At 40.3% G+C, this 25,522-nt stretch overlaps 1 protein-coding gene across 5 annotated transcripts in view; it reads right to left on the bottom strand.

The window, feature by feature from the left end:
* Positions 1-1,099: 1,099 nt before the first annotated feature.
* The window catches only part of ERG (ETS transcription factor ERG), a 65,592-nt gene continuing 41,169 nt past the window's right edge, over positions 1,100-25,522 (bottom strand). For 4 of the 5 annotated variants that reach the window (XM_054217586.1, XM_054217593.1, XM_054217559.1 and 1 more), the window contains exons 3-10: positions 21,176-21,327; positions 17,272-17,475; positions 16,236-16,316; positions 14,092-14,163; positions 8,943-9,011; positions 8,528-8,584; positions 6,396-6,443; positions 1,100-3,577 (exon numbers count right to left, since the gene is read on the bottom strand). In XM_054217586.1, the coding sequence (XP_054073561.1) occupies positions 3,057-3,577; positions 6,396-6,443; positions 8,528-8,584; positions 8,943-9,011; positions 14,092-14,163; positions 16,236-16,316; positions 17,272-17,475; positions 21,176-21,327 (1,204 nt within the window). In that variant the 3' untranslated portion in view covers positions 1,100-3,056. The remainder of the gene's footprint in view (positions 3,578-6,395; positions 6,444-8,527; positions 8,585-8,942; positions 9,012-14,091; positions 14,164-16,235; positions 16,317-17,271; positions 17,476-21,175; positions 21,328-25,522) is intronic. The other variant, XM_054217569.1, reaches the window with a different exon arrangement.

Here is a 25,522-nt window from a genome sequence, read left to right as displayed (position 1 = left end):
GGGAAAGGTCTAGCTCTAGGACTCGTGTCCTGGACTCCTTCGCCAGTGAGCTACCCATGGCTTACTGTAGGATTTTGCTTTTCATCATGAGGGGTCTCCATCACACCATCTGCTGTGACTCCATCCCTGTCCCAGGATTTGGAACCTTTCCTTTAACGTCAGGATGTTGTTCCCATTGCACATGATAGCAGCCAGGCAACACAATCTGGAAATCCTGCAGGCAGCTCTGTGAGCACTGGGGATGCTTTGGAGGCCTCCAGGCAGGTCCTTGCCAATCTAAACAAAGACGGTTGTTTTATCTGGATTTTTAAGTGTTTAATTAAAAGGTGGTTCAACAATACACTTACCGTTTTTTGAGCTGGAAGTACAAATGAAGTAGATAGCAAGCATCTGTAGATGTATTTCCACTGAAAAGCAAACTATTATTCTTATAGTCAGCATGTAGGCGTGCCTGCCATAACTTTCTAAAATAGTGACTGACTAACCTTTTCCAAGAGTTCAGTTTTTCTAACCTTTCTGTGAGTTTTTATTTTTTAAGAAATACAGACTTACAGTGCTTATTTCCCAGACGATCACAAGGCTTATGATGCCACTGGTCAGGTTTCAAACATTAGTAAAATAATCTTGTGCTTATAAACTGCCACCAAGACACCCATAACACGGGAGTCTGTCAAGTAGGCTCCCATTGCACAGCACCGATTATCACGCTCCACAAAACGGATATGCAGGACATTTGCTACAAAACCTGAAACCACACCCATTTTGTCTGAAAAACAGACAGAAGAACAGCAAAAAAGAGGGATACAGATGGAGGTCTGAGCTGTCTGGGGTCTCTGCAGTAAACACTGCCTGCTGTGGAGACCCACTCATAAATGTCAGTGCGGATTTTCCAGACCAGCTCTTCAGCTGGTCTTGCAAAAAAACAGAGTCATGCCATTAGGCACCAGATGTAGTTTTGGGGCCCAGGGTACAGTGTAGGAAGCCTCTAAATCTAGAAGAGAAAGAAAACACCCTGCCCTTTGTAAACAGCCAGCATGGACTGCAACGACAAATTAACAAGCTACCATACACTCCATTCTAAAGTGAGGAATAATGGAAGTTATTCATTATTCACTTTATTTACTAATAAAGATACAGTATGTATTAATAGTAAGGGGGCACGGTAATTCAACATATGATTCAGTATGAAAATACATCTCAGTCTGAGATTATGTCGCATAATCTGATAGCAACAAAAGGTAATTTCTAGGTATCAGTGTTCTTCCTTAGAGGCCTCTTTTAGACTTCATTTTCGATCTTGGCCATGAAGTTGTCAAAGAATTGGGCATGGTTGCAATCTCTGGGCAAAAGAAGCTCAGGACAAGAATGGCAAGGCACTGTTAAAGAAGGGCTGCAAGCAGAACCGTCTGGAAAAGAAGATACACAGCACCTGTCCACTTTGAACTTAGGCTAAGCGTTGCTATTTGGCCCTACATTTTCATGATTGCCAGATTTCACAAAACAAAATTTTAAAACAAAATGCCTAGCATATTTTAACACGGTGAGTAGGAGGGCTGATAGGCGCGTCAGGCACTAAAAATGCAAATGCGAATGCAAACTACAGTGTCAATCTGAATTGCCATGCTAGGCCAAGCTTATTTTATTACATACATTCTGCATTCTAAGTACTAATATGTTCATAATGTAAACATTAAGCATACAGAGTTAAAATTCAAGGCCACAATATTTTTGATTGTCCCTTTTTTGTGTCTTTGGTTGGCCGAGATCAACTCGTAGTGTATAAATGCATAAGTTATATAATAATTATATAAAAAGGAAAAAATAACATTGACTTGTATACTTCATTCTGACAAACGCACAGCGTTCGCGACTCGATAAAGAAAAACTGGCGCCCGCCTAACAAAAATACTTAGATGATTTCTGATTTTGGCAGTCAGGGGTTGTCTCTTGCTTTAACCAATAGAAAACAAACTCCCTTAATAATGATGAGGTTCTAACTGGTAACTTTTAAATATCAAACACAATTCCAGTTTTACTTTTTTTTTAGAGATGCATATTCTGATTTCTGAATTCTTCTGCTTTTCCCTTTTTTCACTTTTTTTATTACTATAAAATCAAGTCTGTTCCTCCTGTAATACTGGGAATGGTATGATACTGAGCAATATGTTTCACAAGTCCAAACAAGTGTTTCTTCACAGTCCCAACGCTACAAAGTTTTCAGTCTTTTCAGTCTCTACCGGTAAAGAAGTTTCTTTTCTCCCGTCCTCACCACCTTTGTCCTCCTCTTGCTCCTTTCTGCTTCCTCTGTCAGGTGCAGGCCTCTGATCTACAATCATACACTTGCCCTTCTGCACATCCTCATTTCCAATGTTTGGCTCAGGGTTCCTGTAATACTGTCAAGGAATCTTAAAGTTTGGGTTGTCTTCACAGTTTGAGTAGCTGATAACACTCCGATAAATGGAACGCATTTGATTTTAACCAAAACAGTGCTGTTACATTCCAAATCAGCTTCCACACTAAACCAGTCTCTTTTGTTGATATGTTTTGATTTTTAAAATACAGGTAGGGTTTTTTCTTTTTTTTTTTTCTTCCCTTCTTCCCCCCTCTTTTGTAATGATTCAGATATTGTATGTTAGGTCACTATAGACTTATCCTTATATTGCTGTAGTATAGTCCCAGTTTTGCATTAGCAAGATATCAAACTTTACACATAAGCTTATCAACTTTTTAAGACCACTAGCTTTCGTAGGTTTTCCTTATCATTTCATGCTTTTACCTACAATAGTCTATTGTTGTTTGGTCCACAGAGTCGATGCCCATATACATTACATTTTAGTATCTTAATACTTCTTGAACACCTCCTTTAAATCCTACTACAAAGAGTCTTTTTGACATCTATTTTTTAATGTGTTTTTTTTTTTTCCCAGCCAAACGTTCACTTGTCCCTTTAGGCACTTTTAATTCGTGTACTCCAATAGAGTTCATTGCAATTCATCAGGGACTGTAACCCAGCGAGAAGTGTCTTTGCTTTTTCTGGTGATACTTTTTTTCCCCACTTAGTAGTAGGTGCCAAGATGAGAAGGCATATGAGCAGCTGGCAGCCTGGTATTGGGGTAGATACCTCCAGTTGGTGAATTCCAGTATGGATTAGGGGCAGCAAAAAAGCTGGACGATGTTACAGGCAAAGCAGGGGGGTGAGGTGCTACAAAGTTCATCTTCTGAGGGTGCGCGTGATAGGAGCTCATGTAGGGGAGGTCTGATGGGTATTTGTACATGGACGACTCTGGGGGATGAGGCTGGAGAGCCTGAGCAATTCCGTGGAAATCAAATTTGTAGGCGTAGCGCTTACCATGAACCTTAGTCATAATATTTTTATCATAGTAGTAGCGGAGCGCACGGCTGAGTTTGTCATAGTTCATGTTAGGCTTGCTTTTCCGCTCCCCCCAGCGTCGAGCTACTTCGTCGGGGTCGGTCATCTTGAACTCCCCGTTGGTGCCCTCCCAGGTGATGCAGTTGGAGTTGGAGCTGTCGGAGAGGAGCTCCAGCAGGAACTGCCATAGCTGTATCTGCCCACTCCCTGTTGGGGGGGAAAGACGTAGAAATGTCAGGACTAGTGACTAATAATGTTAAGACATCAGTTCTTCCAGCCTCTCACATAAGACCCTACTAGGAAATGTTGCAATGTCGGTTCCTACTTCTTACTCTTAACTAGTCCCCTTTCTCCCAGCCCTGTCTCGTGAAATCCTAAAGAGCAGAGATAATGGTAATGTGTCACGTTTTCCCTCATCTGAGTGGCAGAATGCCATTACATGGAGATTTAATAGTTACCTAATGTCATTCAGTGTAGACAATTGATGGGGAAATAATACAGCGCTCATTTAGGAAACTAATCTCTAAAGTTCAGGACAAACAGCTTTCACTTGCGTAACATTTTGCTTGTTCTCACAGCATTATGTTGCAACTAAATGTTCTCTGCTATGGAATAAGCCTACACAAAATAGAGAAGTTTAGAGAAAGCTGGGCTGGTGCCAAACCATATCATCCATTTGCAGCATTTGGGGAAATGCAGAACGGAAACTTATTAGCTTGCTGTTGCACTGCATACAACCATAGGGCAAAACATTTGCAAGAACAGTGAAAAGGTCCATAAAATACACTCTTGTTGTCGTTCTGTGTCAAATGAGTTTAAATGATTATCAAAGCAAAGGCTTAAAAAGTTGTTGCTTTTTTCTCACTCCTCCGCCAAATTAATCTTAAAAAGAAAATAATTAGTCTCTGTCAACTTTGCAGAAGTGTGTTGCCCAGAGTTATAGGAACAAAATTTGACCATTTTTAAGTAATTGAAAGTAGATTTCAAAGGGCCTTGACACTGATATTCATGTTAAAAGCTTAGCATTTCTTAATAAAGCAGCACTGAAATGATGCAAAATACAGCTCAAGCAGCTTGCAAGGCAATCTGTTTCACAAGCACAATGTCAGCAGAATTTGCCAACCAGCTTGTATGTGCTAACTTCTAAGTACATCTCTGACCAGGAATCGACTGGGTTTCTTTTTTTTTTTTTTCCAAACCAGATATGTGGGTATAATAAACAAGCTTTTCTTTAGAAAGCTTATAGTAGCGAATTATAATATCAAGCTAGAGTAGCATCTGAAATCCATTAGCCGTTTATACTTCAGTGCAACTGAAACCCATATTCGTTTAAATGATATTTATCCAAACTGTCCTTAATGAATTTCTTCTGTTCCGTTAACATGCATTAAGTAAACAAACAAACAAAAGAATCCATGGTATGAGCAAGGCATGCAAGTTTTAATACACGAAACATAACAAGAGGATTAGCCTTTGAAAATCAATAAACAGTTCAGCACTGGACAAAACACAAATTTTTGAATAAGCAATCCAACATATGTTCTAACATAAACACTTGCCTTCCAAATGTAATATATAGTCCTATGAAAATAAATGGTTGCTGTCAATTTCCTTTTAATGAGAGAGTAATTCCACCAATTTATAAACACACAAAACATGTTAAAGCTCTGGAATGATGGTGTGCAGGAATTCCGTATCCAAATGTTAAAAAAGTCCCCCAATCCACATCATGTTAGTGTCTTCCACAGTAATGAAGGCTACCCAATAGACACTTGACAAAATTGTAAAAGCCAGGGTTTACTAACAAATTAAGGGGAGGTAGGCCCCACTTCTAGTTAAGATCAGTGTCATCTGGAAACCCACTGCCTTAGGCCATTTGGAAAACCCTATTCTTAATACTCACTTAATTGCCTTCCTATACCATGCAAAACTGTTTAGAAAGTAAGCTAACCTAGAACTGTGATTGATGTCACTTGGGATAAAGTGAAAGGAAATGGATCGGTATTTTGGCAATTTCATGCCTTAAAAAGCCATACAATTGTTGTAAGAAGAAACATTGTTACTGGGAGTTGAGGAGACCCACAATGTGGAATAAGGAACGCTGTGCCCTGTGGCTGTTGAAGCAAGGGAAGTAGGAAGTGGCAGGTACAATGTCAATCCATTGTGGCAGATGATGATGTTGATTGTGGTGGTGTCTGGCCACAGTGTGTCCTGCGGACTCAGAGCAGCAACAGTGTAATCTGCACAGTTCACAATCAGTTCACCAATTAATTCCCCAAGAAGGTTCCTCATCTTCAGATAAAATATGCCACAAGCCCCTGTCCACAATGCACCCCCACTGCCGCCTTCCTAAAGTGGGAGAACATTTTTGAGGTGTTTAACCCAATTATTCTTTGCAAATCGATTATGCTTTCCTGTTTTTTCCCCTGTATATTTTTGCTGGTTTGGATTATTCAGCCCAAAATTTTCTATTTGTCAAGGCCACTACGGCATTGTATTGTGGATTAACAGAATCTGTGACACACATGATGAAAATTAGTAAGAGACTCATGCCCTTCTGGAGGGGTACCGGGAGGCCAGATGGAATATCATGCAGCACTTAACAAAATCCCAATGTTTAGGCAACTGAAGTGAATTCCTATGGATATGAGGAGTTCAAATACCTCTAACGAGCTATTTGACTGACTGAATGTAACCATCTACTCTAGGAGGACTCGAATAGCTCTCTACAGAGAGCTATATTAACTACATCTCCAATGAATATCATGGGAACTAAGACATCTAGCTCATATATAGGCACCTACATTAAAATACATGAGTTTATGTGTCTTAATCTGTGACCTCAGTGCAAAAATGTGTAATTTAGAAATCTAATCCTGCAACACATTGGGTATCATCAACTCCCACTGATTCATACTGAAGAGCTGTAAAATTGGTCACATCACCTTCTAGGTCTGGCCTTAAAGCTGAAGTGGGGACACTACATGAAGAGAAATCCCCCTACATCAACAAAATCCTTTCTCACCTGGATTTGCAAGTCGGCTGCTGGTCGGTCCAAGAATCTGATATGGATCTACAAAATTGTGAAAGAAAGATTTTAAATCATGTAACAGTGATGTCAAATATTTTAGGTGTTATTTTTTAACCTTGTAAGGGGCAGTGTACACGGCCTGATGGGACAGCAGGTCCACCACTGGGGAAAGCAGTTCCTTTCTCTGCATCACAATATTTGCATGTTTCCCCTTAAAACTGGGTGTGCAAGTGAACAATTGCAAGGATACACATTTTCTTTTTGTGCTGTATTAGCGTGCACAGGCTTATATTCAGACACACTGTAAATTTGGCCCAGAAGTATTCTGATTCCTACTTAAATAAAGAACACATACACACAGGCACCCTTTCATACTATCGACCCTTGCAGTGTTCCAGGCATGGACAGGTAACAGGGTGACAGTCCCCTCCACAAAGGACAGTGGCCTCTTTTCTTGTGAGGCCACATTTGTTTTCCCCATGCCACTGCTCACTCGTTCTGTGCCAAAGGAGCCTCCACAAGAGGCCTGAGAGTGCACGGCTGAACCCAGGCAATGTGGCTGGGTCTGTTCTTCTTTGTCACTGGATTCCAGTGAGGGATCCCCTGATTAACCTTGCAACTAGGGTTTTCAGAAGAGCCACACAATGCCTGTAGCACCTAGAATCATAGAATCACAGAATGTGTTGGGTTGGAAGGGGCGTTTAAAGGTCATCTAGTTGAACCCCCCTGCAGTAAGCAGGGACATCTTCAACTAGATCAGGTTGCTCAGAGCCTCATCAAGCCTGGCCTTGAATGTATCCAGGGATGGGGCCTCCACCACCTCTTTGGGCAACCTGTTCCAGTGTCTCACCACCCTCATTGTAAAGAAATTCATCCCAATGTCTAATCTAAACCTACCCTGCTCTAGTTTAAAACCATCGCCCCTCGTCCTATTGCCACATGCCCTTGCAAACAGGCAATGTATTCCTCAAGGGATTCCCTCAGGAAATGAAAACTTATTTTGGCCTGAACTGAAATACAACAGAAAAAAAGGAAGGCTGTGACAGAATCACAAAAGCCAAAGCTATGGGCTGCAAGCACAGCCCAGAGCCCCTCGCTGAACGACCCTGTCGCTGGACTGCCTTGTCTTCGGACGGCTGCTCTCAAACGGCCGCCAGTTTTACAGCCAAGAAGATAATCAGGTTACATTCCTTATACATTGAAATAATCACACACAGCCATTAAACGGTCCTAAAGACTTACATAAATCATCGGTATATTTCCTGAAAGATTCTCATGGTTGGAAGGCCAGATTAGATAAAACGCTATTTGGGCAAAAAGCAATATAATACTTCCCAGGCAGCATGCATATGAGTTAACGAGATGTAGTCATGTGCACAGTCTTATTTAGCTATAAGAAAAAACAGAATAATGATTTGAAAACCATGTGATAAAAACAGGCTCAGTCTTCTGAGCTAAGAATATGTTAAAAAAAAGCCATAACTGACTCAGAATCTCTGTAGTACTTTCCAACTACCTGTCCAAAACACAGTCTAATTCACAATAAGGGATAAGGTCCTACCCCATGGATTAGCTGCTTTGAAAACCCCAAATGCACCTATTTTGCAAAACTGCTATTCTACAAACTCATAAACTTCTACTTTCTCTTTAGTTTCCCAATAGACTAAGAATCCTTTGAATTTTCCTGTTTAATTCGGAAGCCCAATTCAAATAGGTTTCTGTATGCTGTAATCCATTTTCCTTTCTCTGATCATGCACATTTTCCAAGTGCTAGCATTTCAATTACTGTGGAGTATATGGTCTTTTGACATCCTTACCTTCCTCCTTTGCCCCTAACCTGTACATAGGTACTTTGTTTAACAGCTTTTTCACTCCTCAAAGTTGTTACTGCCATTAAACATTACTAAAGGCAATTTTCAACCGCCATGGGAGCCTTCCTCTCAGATACAGATGTAGAGCCAACTCATACACATCTGGGGATTTAGTGGTCACCAGCTGGAGATCTCATTAGTGGTCTGAATCAGATGCTGCAATTTGCTTCTGGTTGGTAGGCGAGAGCTGTCCTTCTCATCACGTTCAACAAACCCTGTCACACCCAGGCGTAATTCAAACAAAATGACACCCACCTAACTGAGGACGCTGGTCTTCTGTTTTGGGAACTGTTGAGGATGATGGCTGAGTAGCTGAAAATGGAAAAAGCCATGTAGTTATTTTTCCAGTTTGGAAGATGGTCACCAAACCTGTGACAGATCATAGGCTTGGGAATCCTGCTGCGCCCGCTCAGAGATGGTCACAATAGGATTTAGCTTTATAAGGCTATATGGCCATGGGCCTGATGAAGACTGAGTTCAAGGAAGGATGTGGCTGCCCCTCCACCCAGTATTGCCTATACACAGCTAAGAGGCTTTCCAGCCAAGGCACAGGTAAAAATCCTCCAGAGATGAACGCTGAGGTAGCTTCTACCAGTTCACTTCAGAGACTATCCCGGTTGCACCAGATGTGCATTAGGCCCACAGGCTAGACATATGCCAGTGCTTTTACCTTTTGACTGAGGACTGGGGTGGGTGTGACTCGTCCATGCTGATCTCCTGGCTTGCTCATAAGGCAAATCTGCGAAGGAAAAATACATTGATTCATGCAGATATGTCATGAAGCGTTTATGTCCATAAAAGGCACATTTCTAGGGAACCCATTGGATTGGAAAAATTACTGACATAGGAAGGACACTCTTTGTTAAAACCTTTATTGTATTTATTGTCTCTAAAAACAACAGTACCACGTTGCCCTCTGCATTGTTCTTTAGAGGTACCTATTCTTGTTAGATGTCTGAACTGCACTGAGATAGCTGATGCAAATATAGTCCATAATTTCCAAAGGCTCAGAGTACTCCCTTTGGTCTCCTTCTTCAGCCCGGGACACCAAGGAATCACACACATGGCACATCATGGACAATTTATGCTAGAGTCTTGCAGGAAAGTCGCCCATGAGGTCAGAGCTCAGATTAAGCATAAACTGTGTACCATTCCCTCCCAATCTCAGCATGTGACAGCATTTTAAGAAGATAGACTTCAGTTGACTTTATGTGCCATTCTTTTTCAGTCTGTTGCTGTCATCCCCTGAGATTGATCAAACCTTACAGGCTGAGTTTGAGAGTTCCCTTTGCTGTCACCTGGTCACAGGCAGAGATACGTGAGACAAAAAAGTCTTGGTTTTGTTTGTTGCAGATTCCTCTAAACCACTGTTGTATGTTTGTGTTTGCACCGGCTCTCATTGCCATCATGCACTTTATTACGCCCTCCCTGTGATGTTACTCATGTTTGCCAGTGCTCCCTTCCTTAGATGCACCCTCTGGTCTCACTCTCATCAATCAGAGTCCAACCTTTTGGGATAACTGATTGCTCACTTTGCCAGTCTCACTTGTTTCTCTTCTACTAGTCATTTCACGTTATTAGTAATTCTTTTTTCCTTCACTTTCCCTTCCACACTCCATTATCCTCACAGATCTTTAGAAATGTAACATGTGCAAACAGTGAACATGCTTAAATGTTAAACATATATATGTACACATATTATATTTCTTACCAAAAGTGGATGGCTTTTTTCCTGCTTCCTCTTCTTAAATATACCTTCCTGCTTTTTGGGACAAGCTCCTTAACTTTATGTATCTGAATTTTTATTTGCCCTTTCTTTCATTTACTCATTACTTCTATTTCATTTAAATGCTTTAGCATATAGAAATGAAGAAACTAAAACAGAAAAGCTTTCTTCATAAAGTATATGTAGCAAATTCAAATGTTTGGTTTGCCCTTTGAAATCTTTTACAGTTGCCAGGGTTGTTCTATGGCTGGCTTTAACACATGAACTAAAATAGCTGCCAAAACCAGAGACTTATGTAGCCTGCCCAGGATCTCAGGAAGGTAGCAGTACCCACCTGGTAGAACTAAGCTTGTGCAGATGATTTGATTCTTAACGGTGCTTGTGCTTTATTTTAGAAATGATGATTGGAAATGAAACCAGTTAGGAAGTAAAGAAACAGTCACAGACTGGCTATGCGCAAAACAGATGTTTCTCTGCCCATTTCCAAGCACTAAGAGCAGAAGTATCAAATGGAAATAAAGTGTAATGTGAAATTTGCAACCAAATTACCTTTAATTTATTTAGTCTGTTTGGCTTGAGGAGCAGACTGGCACTACCAGCACTGTCATCTCCTGGAATCTTACACTTCAAAAACTTTGCTTTTGCTGAGCTATGCAATTTATCTTTGTATTACATATGAATAACTAGTGCCTTTTATCCCTGATTTCTTGAAAATTATTCCACAGCCTCCTCTCCTCTCCTCTCCTCTCCTCTCCTCTCCTCTCCTCTCCTCTCCTCTCCTCTCCTCTCCTCTCCTCTCCTCTCCTCTCCTCTCCTCTCCTCTCCTCTTTGTGGGTCTGCAAATCATTAGACATCTTTATGCTGAGAGGGATGTGTGATATTATGTGCTCGCACTCGGTGGCACTTGCAGTCTTAAAATATATTTGGTACAAATTTAGTACTGTGAGAAAACTGTTTTGCCTTTTAACTCAACACATCATAAGATCGTTTTCTGACTACGCCCTCTCCATTAAAAGAAAAATCCAGTTATCAGCCTTTCTTGAAATAGCGCAAAATTCCAACTTCATTCTTAGTTCAGTATTGTGCCTTGATAAACATGTTGCTATCCTAGATAAGCAGATTTGTTTTTTATTCGTGAGATATTAGTACAAGATGTCCTTATCTTGGACAGATCTTTGATGGGAATGCTCCTGTTTGATGAGACATGGAGACAAACCCATATTAGGTACTCCTGAGCTCCTGATGGCTTCATTGTATTACTTTCAGCTTGCTGAAACCTCGTGTTCTGTTGTAAAGGTGACTGAAGAAATACGCCTTTGTCATCGCAGTTCATTACAAGTCCTGCTCATTTCCTATTTTCTATTGTAATGCCTTAACAATGGCAATGCTTAATTACTTTCTCCAGAATTGCATCCCAGGATTTGGCTAATTCCCATTTAACATTATTCACTGCCCCCCCCCCCCCAATTTTTGACCTTTTTCATGTCATCAAGTGATTGTCCCCAGGGTTTGCTATTGCTCTCACATGAAGGAGCTTTGTTATGAAAAAGTTTCTTTGCAGTCTAGTTGAAATGTGATATTTAAATAAAAGGAAAGCCATGGAATAAGCCAACAAAACAGTTTCTTGAGAGAAAACTGAATTCCGCAAAAATTTTTTTCTTTCTGAATGAAAATTCTGACTTTAAAGATGTTTGTCAACTTTCAGTTGTAAAAGATAAAATAATATTTTCAAAATCACATGATCGTTTGTAGTAGGAAATTTTTAGTTAGGATACGTCAGTTTACACAGAAGAATAGAGACACCCTATATCCAAACTGCAACTCCCACAAGGAAGTGTGTCAACACAGGAATATGCTCTCAATTAGCATGATTATTTTCTGCAGGACACCCGGGTCCCTCTGGTCTTATGTTACATGTTCATTTTCGTTGGAAACTACTGAGAGCTTCAGGCATCCAGTTTTACGTTGCATAGTTGGTAACTGTTTCTATAGCTATGCTTTGTTTTCTCATCCGTATTCATGTCCCCGTTCCTCCGTGCCATTCAAAGCTCCTGGGTGCTACTATAACCTGTGACCACGAGGGCCATGGTCTGCCCTTTAATCTTTCATGAAAACCTCTAACTTTTTTTTTAATATCCTTTCTTCTTATACTTAGACTAAGTAGGTACTCTGTGACACTCTTTATTTTGATAATTATATCATGTTTCCTCATCCCCAGACCCTGAGTTGAACAATTTAGAACTTTTATATCTTTCAACATGCTCAAAAGATTTTTCCATGCTCCCATGGCTTGCTCTAAGTGCCTTCTAATTCTGCAAATAGTCTTTTTGATAAGGGATGATTCACACAGCTTTCCACACAAGGCCACACTGCTGATTTATTTAACGGCACAGTCAGACTTCCCATAAGATCCTCCACTGTGTTTCTTCATTTGCTTACTTTTTTTTCACTTTGGCCAACAACTAGAGCAGTGCTCTGGTTCACACTTCATTGTGCCCTAAATAAAGATGCCTATGTTATTCCTTTATGAGTGAAGAGGGTAAATTTGAAATCAGTAAGATATGCAAATAACTTGTGTCTTATTCTGCATTTACCGACTTGCATTTTGAGCTGTTAACATATTGACAGTTCATTGATCTCTAATGAGGCTCTGGGCCCTTGTACAGGAATCCTTTAGAGTAATCTCTGCTTCTAAGTAATGCTGAAATCATACATCATCTCTACGTTTTATACCAAATTTTATTGTGTCCTTTTTCTAATTATTAATAACTATAGGTCATGGCAGAGAATGCTGAAGCACTCATGATGTCTGTTACTTAGCCTTTGTAACAGGTTAATCAGCCAGTTCTTGATCTGTTAAAATATTTTGTTTCTTCTGATAGGCTGACTTAACTTTCACTGTAAATAGTTGTGCAGCACTTTGGTAAATATCTTAGGAAAGCCAAATGCCGAATGTATGCATTGGATCACTGGTTTCCTTTGATTTCACTATGGTATTGTTATAGACAAACAAATCTAGCAGAAGAGTTTGTTTTCCTAGAAACTGAGCAAGGTGGATTTGATCATGTAATGGTCTGTTGCTGTTTCCCTATCTATCTTTTTTAATTATCAATTAACAAACCTGCAGACATGCATATATACATGTATACAAGTGTATATTAGTTACTTGTGTATACTTTCCTGGATTATACCCTAGAGCACTGATAAAAGATAAAATATTTGCTATCTAAACGCCCCTCTGTTTTTAATGAGAGAATGTGTCTTTTTACAAGAGCTGTCAGTTCAAGTGTATGTCCCTTCAGAACACTTGGATGTACGCCTCTGGCTCAGTGATGGATTTCCTTTAAATTTAGTATTTTCTTACAACTCTTCTTGATGTCCCACAGTACTCTGCGCTTATTACTGGGAAAGTAAATGTTCAGATTAGGTATTTTTCCAGCATCTTTAGTGGTGAAGGGTGATGCAAAGAAAATTTTTAGCTTCACAGCAATGTTCTCATCTTATTTAATTACCCTCTTTAGCCTTTCACAAACCAACACACCCACAATACTTTCATGGGCTTCAAACTTTTGAGCAATAGGAACTTTCTTATGTTTTGATTTGACTTATTTAGTCTCTTAAGCTCACAGTCAGATATTGTTGTGGGGTTTATTTGCTGCAAACATGAATAAAAAGTAGACAGCAGGAGAAACACGTATCCTGCATTTTTAGAGTACTTTTTCCCAGTATACATCAAATAGCATTATATTGTACAGACAGAGAGCTGAAGCACATTGAAAAGTGACTGCGCCAGGACAATGCAACAGAACCAGTGAATACAGGTCTGGTCTTCTGTTTCTCTGGTGCTTTAAACACTCGATAGCATCACTTCAAAGACAGAGATATGTGGAAGAAACAAAGGTTAAACTGCTCTATTTAAACATCTCACTCTACACAATGATATATGCACACACATATACAAAAAACATGTATACAATATGTGTGTATACTCAAAATATTTATGAAAAGAGAGTTGAAGGAGAAAAAGAAAGAGATACTTCAGGAGATGAAATGAGTAAGACAATAGCATACAATAGGTAGTCATTGTTCATACCTGGCCTGGTTGTAATTCTTTGTGTTGCTTCTGGATAAACTGATGTATTTGGAAAAATAAAAGTGGCACCTCCTAAAGAGAAAGAAGACATAACACCTAAAGATTCATTTTCACAGTCCCTAAGTCCATTGATATTTTCCCTCTTGTAGTGTATCTGAATGAAGACTATAAATAATTATTTTCTATATTCTTAGGACTGTTATATGTAAAAGTTAATTCCAATAGCCTTTGCAACTGTGTAAATCCATTCAAATTACTGGATAAAAGTCTGTGCAAAATCTGTGTCAAGAGAGGAGAGAGTCAAGTTCAGAAAATCCCTTCTACCTTTCCCACAATCACTTCCACCTGGGTAGGCGGCTTCATATCTTCTGAAATAAAACTTCTTTGCCTTCTCTTCATTAGCGCATGCACTTTCCAAATGGGTTCACATTTTCAACAGAGTCTGTAGGTCTGGGCCAGAGCCTATTGGTGTCTGTGGGAATCTTCTCACAGACTTTGGTCGGCTTTGGGTCAGACCCTCAGAAATCTCATTCTGTTCACTGAGTGAAAAAATTAAAAATATGGAGTTTGATATAGAAAATGGTATCTCGCTTATCTCAGGCATTGCAATTGCTCTAACTACATCAACAGACTTCTAATGACTGTCTCTAGGAACGTGAAAAGGGTCATAAAGATTTGTGCAATTACTGATGACTTCAAGAAGAATTTGTTGCTAATTTTTTTGGGGTCCTTTGAAAATCCCACTCCAAAGCTCTTATGCCACCAGAACAACTAATTTTCCTTATGCTGATGATCAGTGTGATATTATTCACACTCCCAATGACAGAAATACAGACAATCTCATTTTGGTGAAATGAATTTCAAAATATCATTGTCAGTGCACACATATAGAAAAAGATAACACACAGAACTGCTGACCAATGCTTGGATAACTGTATGCGGAAACTGCTTAGCAAATTAAAATCTGGAAAGCCAGAGATGGAAAAGACCATCAAGTCCATCTATTTTTAAAAAGGGCTTAACGCTTATTGCAAGCCCCATCAAAGTCAGTGGAATTTTTTGTTGCTTTTGGTGAGGTCTGCAGCAGGCCTATAGCCCACAGTAGGACTGTGACAAACATCTAATCTCAGGGAGAGCTCTAATCTAGTTAATTTTGCTAGGAAACTCACTGCTATTTACCACAGTGAAAAACTAAATGAAATGTGAAAAAGGCATCGCAATCCAAGGTTTTCTTTTATTTTTCTTTTGTAATATCCTTTGTATTATCTTTTTCATTTCTCATAAAGAATTGTTATTTCTGGTCACTGTAGGTAACTAATACCCTCAGGCATGATCATGCAATATTCCAAACATCTTTAATCAGTATGTATTCCATACTATATGTACAATTCCATGCCATCCTCTGTTGCACAACTGCTAGAGCAAGATAAAATTTCTTTTGAATTACTTTCATATATATTTTAAGTCACATCCTGAAAGACGGATGCTTTTGAGGCACGTATTGTATCGTTCTCCTTCCTACACTCAATAATTTTCTGGGCCAAATTAACAGAAGGGTGAATAGTAACAAAAATCGTTTTACATTCAGATCAGATTTAGTGGAAATTACAACATCAAACTTAGTGGAGTTTCCAGCTCAAGTCCCATATAGCTGACAAATGAGATGAGCTAACTGCCTAAACAGAAATTTTACTGAATTATACAATATATACTACATGGGAGGGGAGACAGTCCCCATTCACCAGAGCCCACAGCACTTAGGCAAGAGCTGAAGCACTTTTGAGCTCCACCACCCTTCAAGGGATCTGTGGAGCAGATCTGACAGTACAATGAGACAGAATGAGAAAAAAATGTCCACAGAGACAAAGGCCCCGAGCCTGCAGTTTATCATGTGTCAGGGACCCCATTCTCTTGTAGGACACAAGAAATTAGCAGTAAGGAGACCATTTTCGCACCATCTGGCCCTACGTGATCTCACCTTTTTTTTGTGTGTCTGTGCATAAAACTCACACACACAGCAAGAAGGCGGCACGCTTGTGTCTCCCTCCTAATTTACCATTTCCATTTTTAGCAAGCAACTCATATAAAGGAACCCTGTGCTTTTAGAAGATGACCTCTAGCAACAGGAGCAGTGCCAGCATTACCTGTGTTTCTAGCATGCATTAACCGTGGCGAGTTTTGTAAGGCCTTATCAACATCATCTGAAGTCAAATGTGGAAGAGGAGCTACAAAACAAAACAAAAAGCAACACCAAAATGAAAAAAAAATTGTGAATTATCTTTTTAAACCATATTTTCCCCTGCCAGGATTGTCTGAATGCGAGTCTACCAACAGTCAGTTTCAGTCTGCAGTTTGGAGGGAGGCGTGTGTGCTACAGCTTAAACTAGGGCATTCATTTATTCAACATTATGAATGCATAATATTTCTGACTGATTATTGACAGTGTGCGTGTGGAGAAGACTGCACCGCACTGGTGTTGCAATGCTTGTTGGTTTTTTTCTTTAAAAACCATGTTCACTTTAACTTCTTTAAACTGAGGCAAACCTGCAAAATTTCCCCAAGCTTAGATGAGATCCCTCAAGCCAGGAATTCACTAGTCCCTTCTTTCCCTTTGAAATGCTAGCCATGCACTACAAGTGATTTGCCTTTGGACTTCAGGGACTGCTCGTTTTTTCCATGAATTTACAGAACTTTTATTCAATTCAGAGATATCTTATTCAGAGTAGAGCAAACTGCTGCCAGTCCTTAGAATCATGCCTGGAATTCGCTTTATGAATCAATGTTTGCACTCTCATTTAGCATTCTCATTGTTAAAATAGAAATAAATGAGTATGTGACCAGAAAAAACATTAGCACTGAATCCCATATGATTTTCTTCCTACAGTGTGCTGATGAATATGCTGGGTTTCAATTTCATTTTTGTCTGAGATGGACATGTAGAAATATTCCCTAACTTCTTTCTTTGATGAGCATGAGTGAAAACCAACTGAAATTACTAGGAATCTTTCCATCAAACTCAAGAGGCTTTGGATGAGGCTCCCTCCTATGTTCTTAGGAACAGCAACATTTGCAACAGACATTTGAAAACCCAGCCGTGTGTATCCACATCATTAAATCTAAGACTGATATCAACCACAGCTTGATTGTAGCCACTACCATAACGACAGAAAACTAGCTTACTCTCTCTGAGGTAGTGTAGGTGTGACAGGAGGATATCTGCATTATAGCTTGGGGTAAGTCTCTGGAAGTCATCTTTGGTCATTTTACACAGCTCCTTTCCATCGATGTTCTGGAACAACAAGATGTCCACATCCGGGAGACCATACTCCTTCACCGCCCATTCCAGCCACTGGCGTACGTGGTCTGTGCTCCATAACGTGGGATCTGGTGATATCACAAAGCATAAAATAAGGCAGAAAGGGGAGAGTGCAGATGCGCTGGACCACTACAAAATAAATGTAGACCACAGTCAAACTGGAGAGACTTTAATTCTGTGTTTACTGACTGCTGGAGATACATGAGGAATTAATTTGGCCTGTTGAGTGCAAAGGAGAATAACTGTCTGTGAAAAACTATGAGGGAAGAACTGTGAGCTCTGCTTACTAACCGCAAATTATCTGCTGTTGAGCTCCTTCTCCTATTTAGTTCTTTTGCGTTGTTATTTTTATGCTTTATTATCCACAGATTAACATAGGCTCCTGTCCTCATGTAGAGAACACTCTTTAGAAAAGTATTTAAGAGAGCCCACTGAAAGCACTGCGACTTGCATCTGGACAATTTTCAAAGGTCTCTGTTCAATGGGTATCTTTATTCAAATGAAATTTCCACTCAAGTCAGGAGTACTGTTTCTTGGTCATAAGCTAAGTAAGCACTCACAGATTTGGCTAGTTATTTCATAAACTACAGTGGGTCTTATTAAAATATTTTGCACTTCCTTTCCTAGACTGCTGTGTTTTACAGATTACATTGCTACACCTGCATGGGTTTTTACTTACTACCTGAAGTACTGGCAAAACCAGGTGGAAAAAAAATAAGAACTAGACCAGATTTTTAGCAAAACATTGGGTTAAATACCCTGTGTTTTTGAATGAATCCTTGATTTTAACTTAAACTTCTTTTTTACCTCTAAACTCCTTCTTTTCTATTTCTCTTCTATTCTGCTTTTCCCTTTTCTTGAGTTATAATAAGCACTCATCAACATGAAGGTCCCTAATGACCTGCGGTGCACATCCCCATAATGGAAGACAGTTCCTACCATGAAAAATTTATACTTTTTGAAGAGAAAAGAATAAAGCTAAGGGGAAACAAACTCCTCTTGAGTTTGTGCCTTCCAACCTAAATGATTCGGTGATATCCCGAAGACTGAGAGTGAAGCGCGCAGAGGTCAAATGGCTGTACTCTGTCACATAGAAGTCTGGGAAGGACTGGGACTTGAGTGACAGCCTAAATAGCTTTTCTGTGGCTTAACTTAGTGCCACGTCCTCTCTTTTGACTGTTGTTCAGGCTGGTCTGAAAGAGGTGGGGACCTCTTTCCATGGGCTAGGAACTGTTCAGAGTCTGTCATGCTGTTGCTCACTCCCAATCCTTCACCCACTAGTGCCTCACCTATTCTGATGTTTCTTTTGGCATTTTAAGCCCTTGCAAGTCAGAATATTTAATTCTCTGGAGCTTCACCCAGCTTCACCCTCAGTGAACAGAGGGTTTCTGTATTCACTGAAGTGCACAAAAAACCACTTAAAAGAACTCTTCCATCTGGTATGAAATATGTAGCTACCTAGAGAGATGCAAGTCTGGCTGGTAAACCTAGGGTCTGGATGAGATAGCCCACATCTACAGCAGAGAACTCAAACAACTACATTCAGTTTTGTTTGAAGTAAAAAACCAAACACCAGGAAGTTTACCAAAACATTTTGATTATGCCTATAACTTTTAAATGCTTCTTATTTATGATAACTAGAAAGTTACCACAGCTGAAAATGTAAATTTTGCTTTTTTTATTCCTAAACATTGCCACATGAGCTGCACACCTGCACTTGGGCCACAACAACCCCATGCAGCGCTACAGGCTTGGGGAAGAGTGTCTGGAAAGCTGCCTGGCAGAAAAGGACCTGGGGGTGTTGGCTGACTGCGGCTGAACATGAGCCAGCACTGTGCCCAGGTGGCCAAGAAGGCCAATAGCATCCTGGCTTCTATCAGAAATGGTGTGGCCAGCAGGACTACGGAAGTGATTGTCCACTTGTACTTGGCACTGGTGAGGCCACATCTCGAATACTGTGTTCAGTTTTTGGCCCCTCACTACAAGAAAGACATTGAGGTACTGGATCATGTCCAAAGAAGAACAATGAAGCTTACGAAGGGTCTAGAGAGCAAGTCTTATGAGGAGCAGCTGAGGGAACAGAGGTTGTTTAGCCTGGAGAAAAGGAGGCTGAGGGGGGACCTTATCACTCTCTGCAGCTACCTGAAAGGATGCGGAGAGGTGGGTGTTGGTCTCATCTTCCAAGTAACAAGTGATAGGACAAGAGGAAACAGCCTCGAGTTCCAACGGGGAGGTTTATATTGGATATTAGGAAAAATACCTTCACCAAAAGGGTTGTGAAGCATTGGAACAGGCTGCCCAGGGAAGTGGTTCAATCACCATCCCTGGAAGTATTTAAAAGACGCGCATATGGTGCTTAGGGATATGGTTTAGTGGTGGACTTGGCAGTGCAGTTGGTCTTGATGATCTTAAAGGTCTTTTCCAACCTAAATGATTCTATGATTCTAACTGATTTTCACTCAAACATGTCTTCTAGGGACCTCAAAATAGCAAGGCTGTCACTGTGATCACCTTGTTCCTTGAATGTCACTCAAATCCACCTCAAAACACACCTCCAGGAATACACTGAGAAAAAAAATCTGTCTGAGCTAATCATGCTAAAGGTTACTAAAAGACTGAAAAAAGCGCCAACCACCAACATGACAAATGTTTTAGAAGACCATTCAAATGTCGTGAATTTCAGTGTGGTCTGCTTCCAGTTAGGCAGGACACTTCATTATTCAGTGCCTCACTCTTCTGTGCTTCAGAATAGAACTGTCAATGCCATTGCAGAGGATACTGCAACATATTTGTCCTCACGTGTCTTGACAAATAACTGAAATAATCACAGCTTGCAAAACTGGCCACAGTTAGTACTCTTGCATATCTTAGCAACTGAAAAACTGTAAGAATATTAAGCAACACAGCAGCAGCAGAAATGTTTCAGATAGGCACATCTCTATTGGAGAGGAACTAGCAGCAAAACACTCTCTTCTGTTTGCAGGTTGCAGGTGTTGTTTCTATGCTGTGTAAATCCAGCGGTTTATGAAGACCCATGTATGTCATGATGGTCTAATGCTTTAGACTTTCAGAAACAGGCATGCTAATTATTTTCAAAACTAAGGCAACAAACCTTCCAGCAGAGGTTTGTTTGGAGGACAGGGCACACAGGAGTGAATGCCTTCTTGTTCAATTAACTGCTAAATCCCACAACCAAGCTTGCCAAGACTAACCAAGAATTTCTCAATTCTCTTATATTGCAGTGGAATTGTCAGTTTGCTTATTAAAATGTTTTACACCGCCAAACTCAGGGGACAACCTAGATAAATGCTTTTCACGCTGTTTGATTTCACAGAAGCTATTCTGTTTTTAGAATGCTAAGGGCCGGACTGCATTTAGCATTTGCAGGAATATTGTGTGGTACAGTGATCCTTTGTCTCTCCCACACACCCTGCACCCAGCTAGTCCATGGTGTTAGGAAATGGAAGTGGCTCTTTATTTTGCCAACTTCAGGGCGAAATACTCCAAAAGGAGCTAGAGAAGTCAGATATGATCTGACTGCCTGTAATCAGCCAGTTCTGGTGCTGAAATGGGAAGAACAGGTTGAGGAGATGGCTTCACTATGATGTTTCTCAGCTCATTCTCTTAATAACCCTGGGAAATTACCGCTCTTTTCTTCCTGATCACCTGTATCATATTGCCACTTTTCTCCGTATTTTCTCAAATAATGTTAGTAGACTTAGGGGAAATGCATTTTTTTGCTTTAAATTTTTGTGTAGAGGGTCTAACCTGCTGGCACAATGACTCTTCGTTCATTGGTAGTCATATTTGGGGGTGGAACATGCTTCTCTTCCATGTAGTTTCCATAGTTCATCCCAACATTGTCTGAGCCGCTAACCATTTTCCCTCCTTTTGCCACGCTGCAGTCATCAGGAGAATTCCTAGACAGAGAAAAGAGGTGTGCTTCTATTATTATTCCAGCCCCTGCTGATATCCCCAGCAAAGAATCACACTGAATGAAATGGAAAAAACTAGACTCAAGCACCAGGGTTGGGCTGTCACTGGAAAACTCAGTACCTACCACCCAATGACTCTGCTGATTCCTTCAGTTGCCTCAGAAAAAATGGCCAGCCTCAACGGACCATGTATTTATTTTTATTTTCTAAGGATCAGGATCTTGTATGTCTCCAAACATATAAACACTAACGATTTATTTCCAGAGACACGGCTAGAATGAACGCTCGTTCATGAGCTTGCTGAGCCTGATGGCTGCAAGTAGCTGCACTTCTCTCTCCAAACACCTCACAGACAACTCAGCAAACACACAGATGTACTTAATGTAAATTTTCTGAGGGAAAACTATTATTAGTTGTCATTGTCCAAGCCTTGGACAAGGCTTGGACAGCTTCCCATCACCATTGCTGTCATTGTTTCATGTGGGCCACGCTCAGTTGCACTTTATGTCATGCAATGTAGACACACTTCTACGTATGGCTTACAGAAAAGGAACAGTTGCCAAAGCCGTGATTCAAAATACCACACGCATGACTGGAAAAACCTTTCAGCTCCTGACTAGCACAGTCTCCATGGTACTGTAGTCAAGAAATGGAAATCTGCAGAGGATCTGCAACCAGACACCTCTTTAATTTTGGCTTTGCTTTCTGAATAGAGTCTTTAGGTTTACCATCCCACAGGGGGTTCCCTAATGGCATTTTAATTGCATCACAGTTTTCTTTCTGGCAGACACAGACATATTTGTCCCTTAATTTAATGTCTACAACGTGTTTCATCAGAGAGAGAAAAATTGTTACAAAAATCAAAATAAAGAACAGAGCCACAGGGAATACCTTTAAATGTAAAGAGGCTGTTTGGCAAGGGAAGGAGGGTGTTAGTTGGGTTTTCGTTTCTTTAGTGATACTACATTACTAAGAAGCTTTCTTTTAGTTCTGCCATTTAACTCCTGAAACTGTACTATGGTCTTACTAAACAAGCAGCAAGTCAGGTTGAAATGCTTCACTTTGCTTCCTTGCAAACCAATTAATGTGCAGTCCACAGAACCAAGAGAGTCTCCAAGACCCGGACTCTTGGAAACGTTTCATGATCTGCCGCCTGCCCCCAGAATGTGTTTCACCCAGAGCCTCTTCCTCTCCCCAGCTCGGAAATCCCAGCTCTTGCTGCAAGTGTTGGGCAGCAATGTCACTGTATGCCCACCAGTGGTCATAATACAGGACCTTTCCCAGAAGAGTTTTGCTATTGTTTGAGGACAAAAGAGGGAAAAAATATACAGTTTTGATCATTGTCTGCTCAACATACATCAAAAGGATGTGGCAGGTATTTTATCCCATGCCCACGTCACTTAGTTGAGCTGGCTTCTCAGCTCTACCATGGGTCTGCTAACGCAGTTATAATTCTCACATGTATATTCTAAAGAAAAATAGCACTTGGAAAGCTGAAAAGATTTAGTATACATCTTAAATAGTAAAAGTACATCTTAAGTATATCAGGTTTTTGCTACGCAGTGTTACTTCTAATTTTACCATGTTGTGTTAATGTATGTATTAAAAAAAAAAAAACAACTACTGATGGCTTTCAGTTTAAAAGTAAAGTATATCACAGAAACCATTCAACGGGCACTGTCATCCTCTTTAGGAGAAGGAACAGGGCCTTGAATGTTGCCTGGGAAATGTTGGCTTCACATACCTTTTTCAGGTACAAAATATCTCGGGTGCCGCATGACATATTACATATGAAATCTGCCTTGTGTAAAGGTCCTACAACTGCTTTGTCAGCCACAGGACTGAATAATAACCACAAGGGAAGATACAGTCCGCACATGGTCTTGCCTGTCATTGAGTGGCGGTGAATTTAGCCTTTCCTCTCAGAACCAGAATACTTGGGCATTATTCTCTCAGGTTTAACTTTTCTATCCCACTACATACCTCTAAATATAATTCTGGGATGTAGCTTATTTCTGTCTAAACAGAGCTAAGCAAAACAAAGTAACTTTTTCTTTCAGACGTAAACATGTTGAAAAAGAACTTTTGTGATGATTGCTTGTGACTAAAACGTTGGCTTTTTCTGTTTACCTTAACAAATACAAATGGCATATATGCATAAATGAGTCTGGATACTAAATAATGTATATTTGGAAACATCATCCAACTCCTGCTCTTATACCTGTGCAGACGCCCACCCTGACTCGCAAGGTCAGTTATATTACAAAGACAACAGAAAGAACCATTTAGCCCATTCACTGACATTTTAAGGACGTTTTTGGGAAACAGAGTTAGTAGCATCCTTTGGCCTAACTCACACAGTTACTTTATTTTGTTTTTCTGTGAAAAGGAACTTGGGATATAGTGACATCAAAGTCTTGCTGCTGACATGAAATACCACATCAATATTAGCCTACGCCACTTCTGTGGGCAATTGTGCGTTAAAAACACTCTTGTAAACACTGAACAGTAAATGATGTGAAAGATCCAGTAAGTAGCACACGGCTTTTGGCAATCTGACAGGGCTTCTGAGCTGGTTTTCTGATCTGAATATAAACAGACGGGGTGGGGAAGAAGATCATAAATAAGTCATGACTTTTGATTAAAAACCAGAAGCAGACGGTCAAGGGTTTTGTCCTGTTAGCTTACTGGGTGGACAAGCAAATCCCCAGTTCAGCAAATCTTCTAAGACCATGCTTAACTTCAAGCATGTAAGCAGCTCCATGGGAGCTAACAGGACTACTCAGGTACTTCAAATTAAGCGTGTGCTTATGCATACCACTGAACCAAGGCTTAATTTCAAATGGCTGGAATGGACTTCTACGGTATAGAAAGCAAAACTGAAAATGCAAGCAGACACTAGAAAATGGTATTTTTAGTGCCCAGAACAACAAGAGAGTGATTGTCTGCAAAGGCTTTTTTTAGGAGTTTCTGTGAGTCTGCTTTATTTCTGAACCACCGGGGGAGCAGGGGCAGTGGAAAAGCAGCTTTCTGAAAGTGTGCCCAGTGTAAAGGGTGCAGCTTTGCAATGATTCATCCTAAGCTCCAGGTCTGAAATGAAACCTGATATGTTTTTCTTCACAGCTGCATGTTATTTTTACCCTTTGTAAATATACTGTGTTACACCTGGAATTTACCAAAAAAAAAAAAAAAAAAGTGGAAAGACCACAATCATGCTACCCAAGGGCACTTTGTCCAGTCCTGAGCTGATTCAGCTCTTGATAGCTGATAAATGTCTATTGAAAAAAGTATTTCTCCATGGGTCCTTGGACCTGGAAGCCTCGCCTTTTTTCAGGGTTACTTAGAATTGAGCTGATTTGATGATTAAATTTAGCGCCCACTCCTACTGAAGCCGATTGGAGTTTTGCCAACCATTGACTCTGATGAAAGCAGATGTAAGTTCATAAATAAGTGTATGAAACACATTTTTTCCTCTTCACTATGCTACTATTTTCCCCATGTGACATAAAACACCTGTGTTGTGTTAAAATGCAAGGTGCCAGAGAAACACAGATTAGGAATCAGCAAAATTTTACATGATCTCTGTGACATTCCTGTGATATAAACACCTCTGATATTTTTGAATTTCAGAGGGAAATATATGAGAAAAATTGTATTCTCCAAATATCTACATATCTTTATAAGTTTATTTAACAAACACAGCTTGGATAACTTTCTTACAGAGGCTACTTAGAGAAAAGGGGTCTCACGAGAGTAGAGGGGTATAAGGATATCTTTGAAGAGTTTGCCATGTATGGGCCCCATGCAGCCTGTGGTTGGTCAGGCCAGAGGACACACTGAGCTACCAGGAACTTTTCCTCTGTGAGGCTCTGGCAAACAAACCATGATACTGGATACAGATTTTTCTCCTACTGTCCTACAAGATACAGATTTTTCTCCTCTCCTCTCCTCTCCTCTCCTCTCCTCTCCTCTCCTCTCCTCTCCTCTCCTCTCCTCTCCTCTCCTCTCCTCTCCTCTCCTCTCCTGTCCCATTTTGTAATGCCAGTGATCTGAGAAAGAGGGGAACAGACCCAGTAGGGCTGCCATGTCCCCATCCTGTCCTTAAGTACAAGACAGAGAGCTCCACAAAGCCAGCTCCCTCAGATAATTTGGGCGAACATAGCCAAAATGACATCATGTA

This window comes from Rissa tridactyla, chromosome 1, assembly GCF_028500815.1.
Source record: "Rissa tridactyla isolate bRisTri1 chromosome 1, bRisTri1.patW.cur.20221130, whole genome shotgun sequence".
Taxonomy (NCBI): Eukaryota; Metazoa; Chordata; class Aves; order Charadriiformes; family Laridae; genus Rissa; species Rissa tridactyla.
Note: the sequence above shows the minus strand (reverse complement) of the source record. Positions and strands in the feature narration are given on the sequence as shown.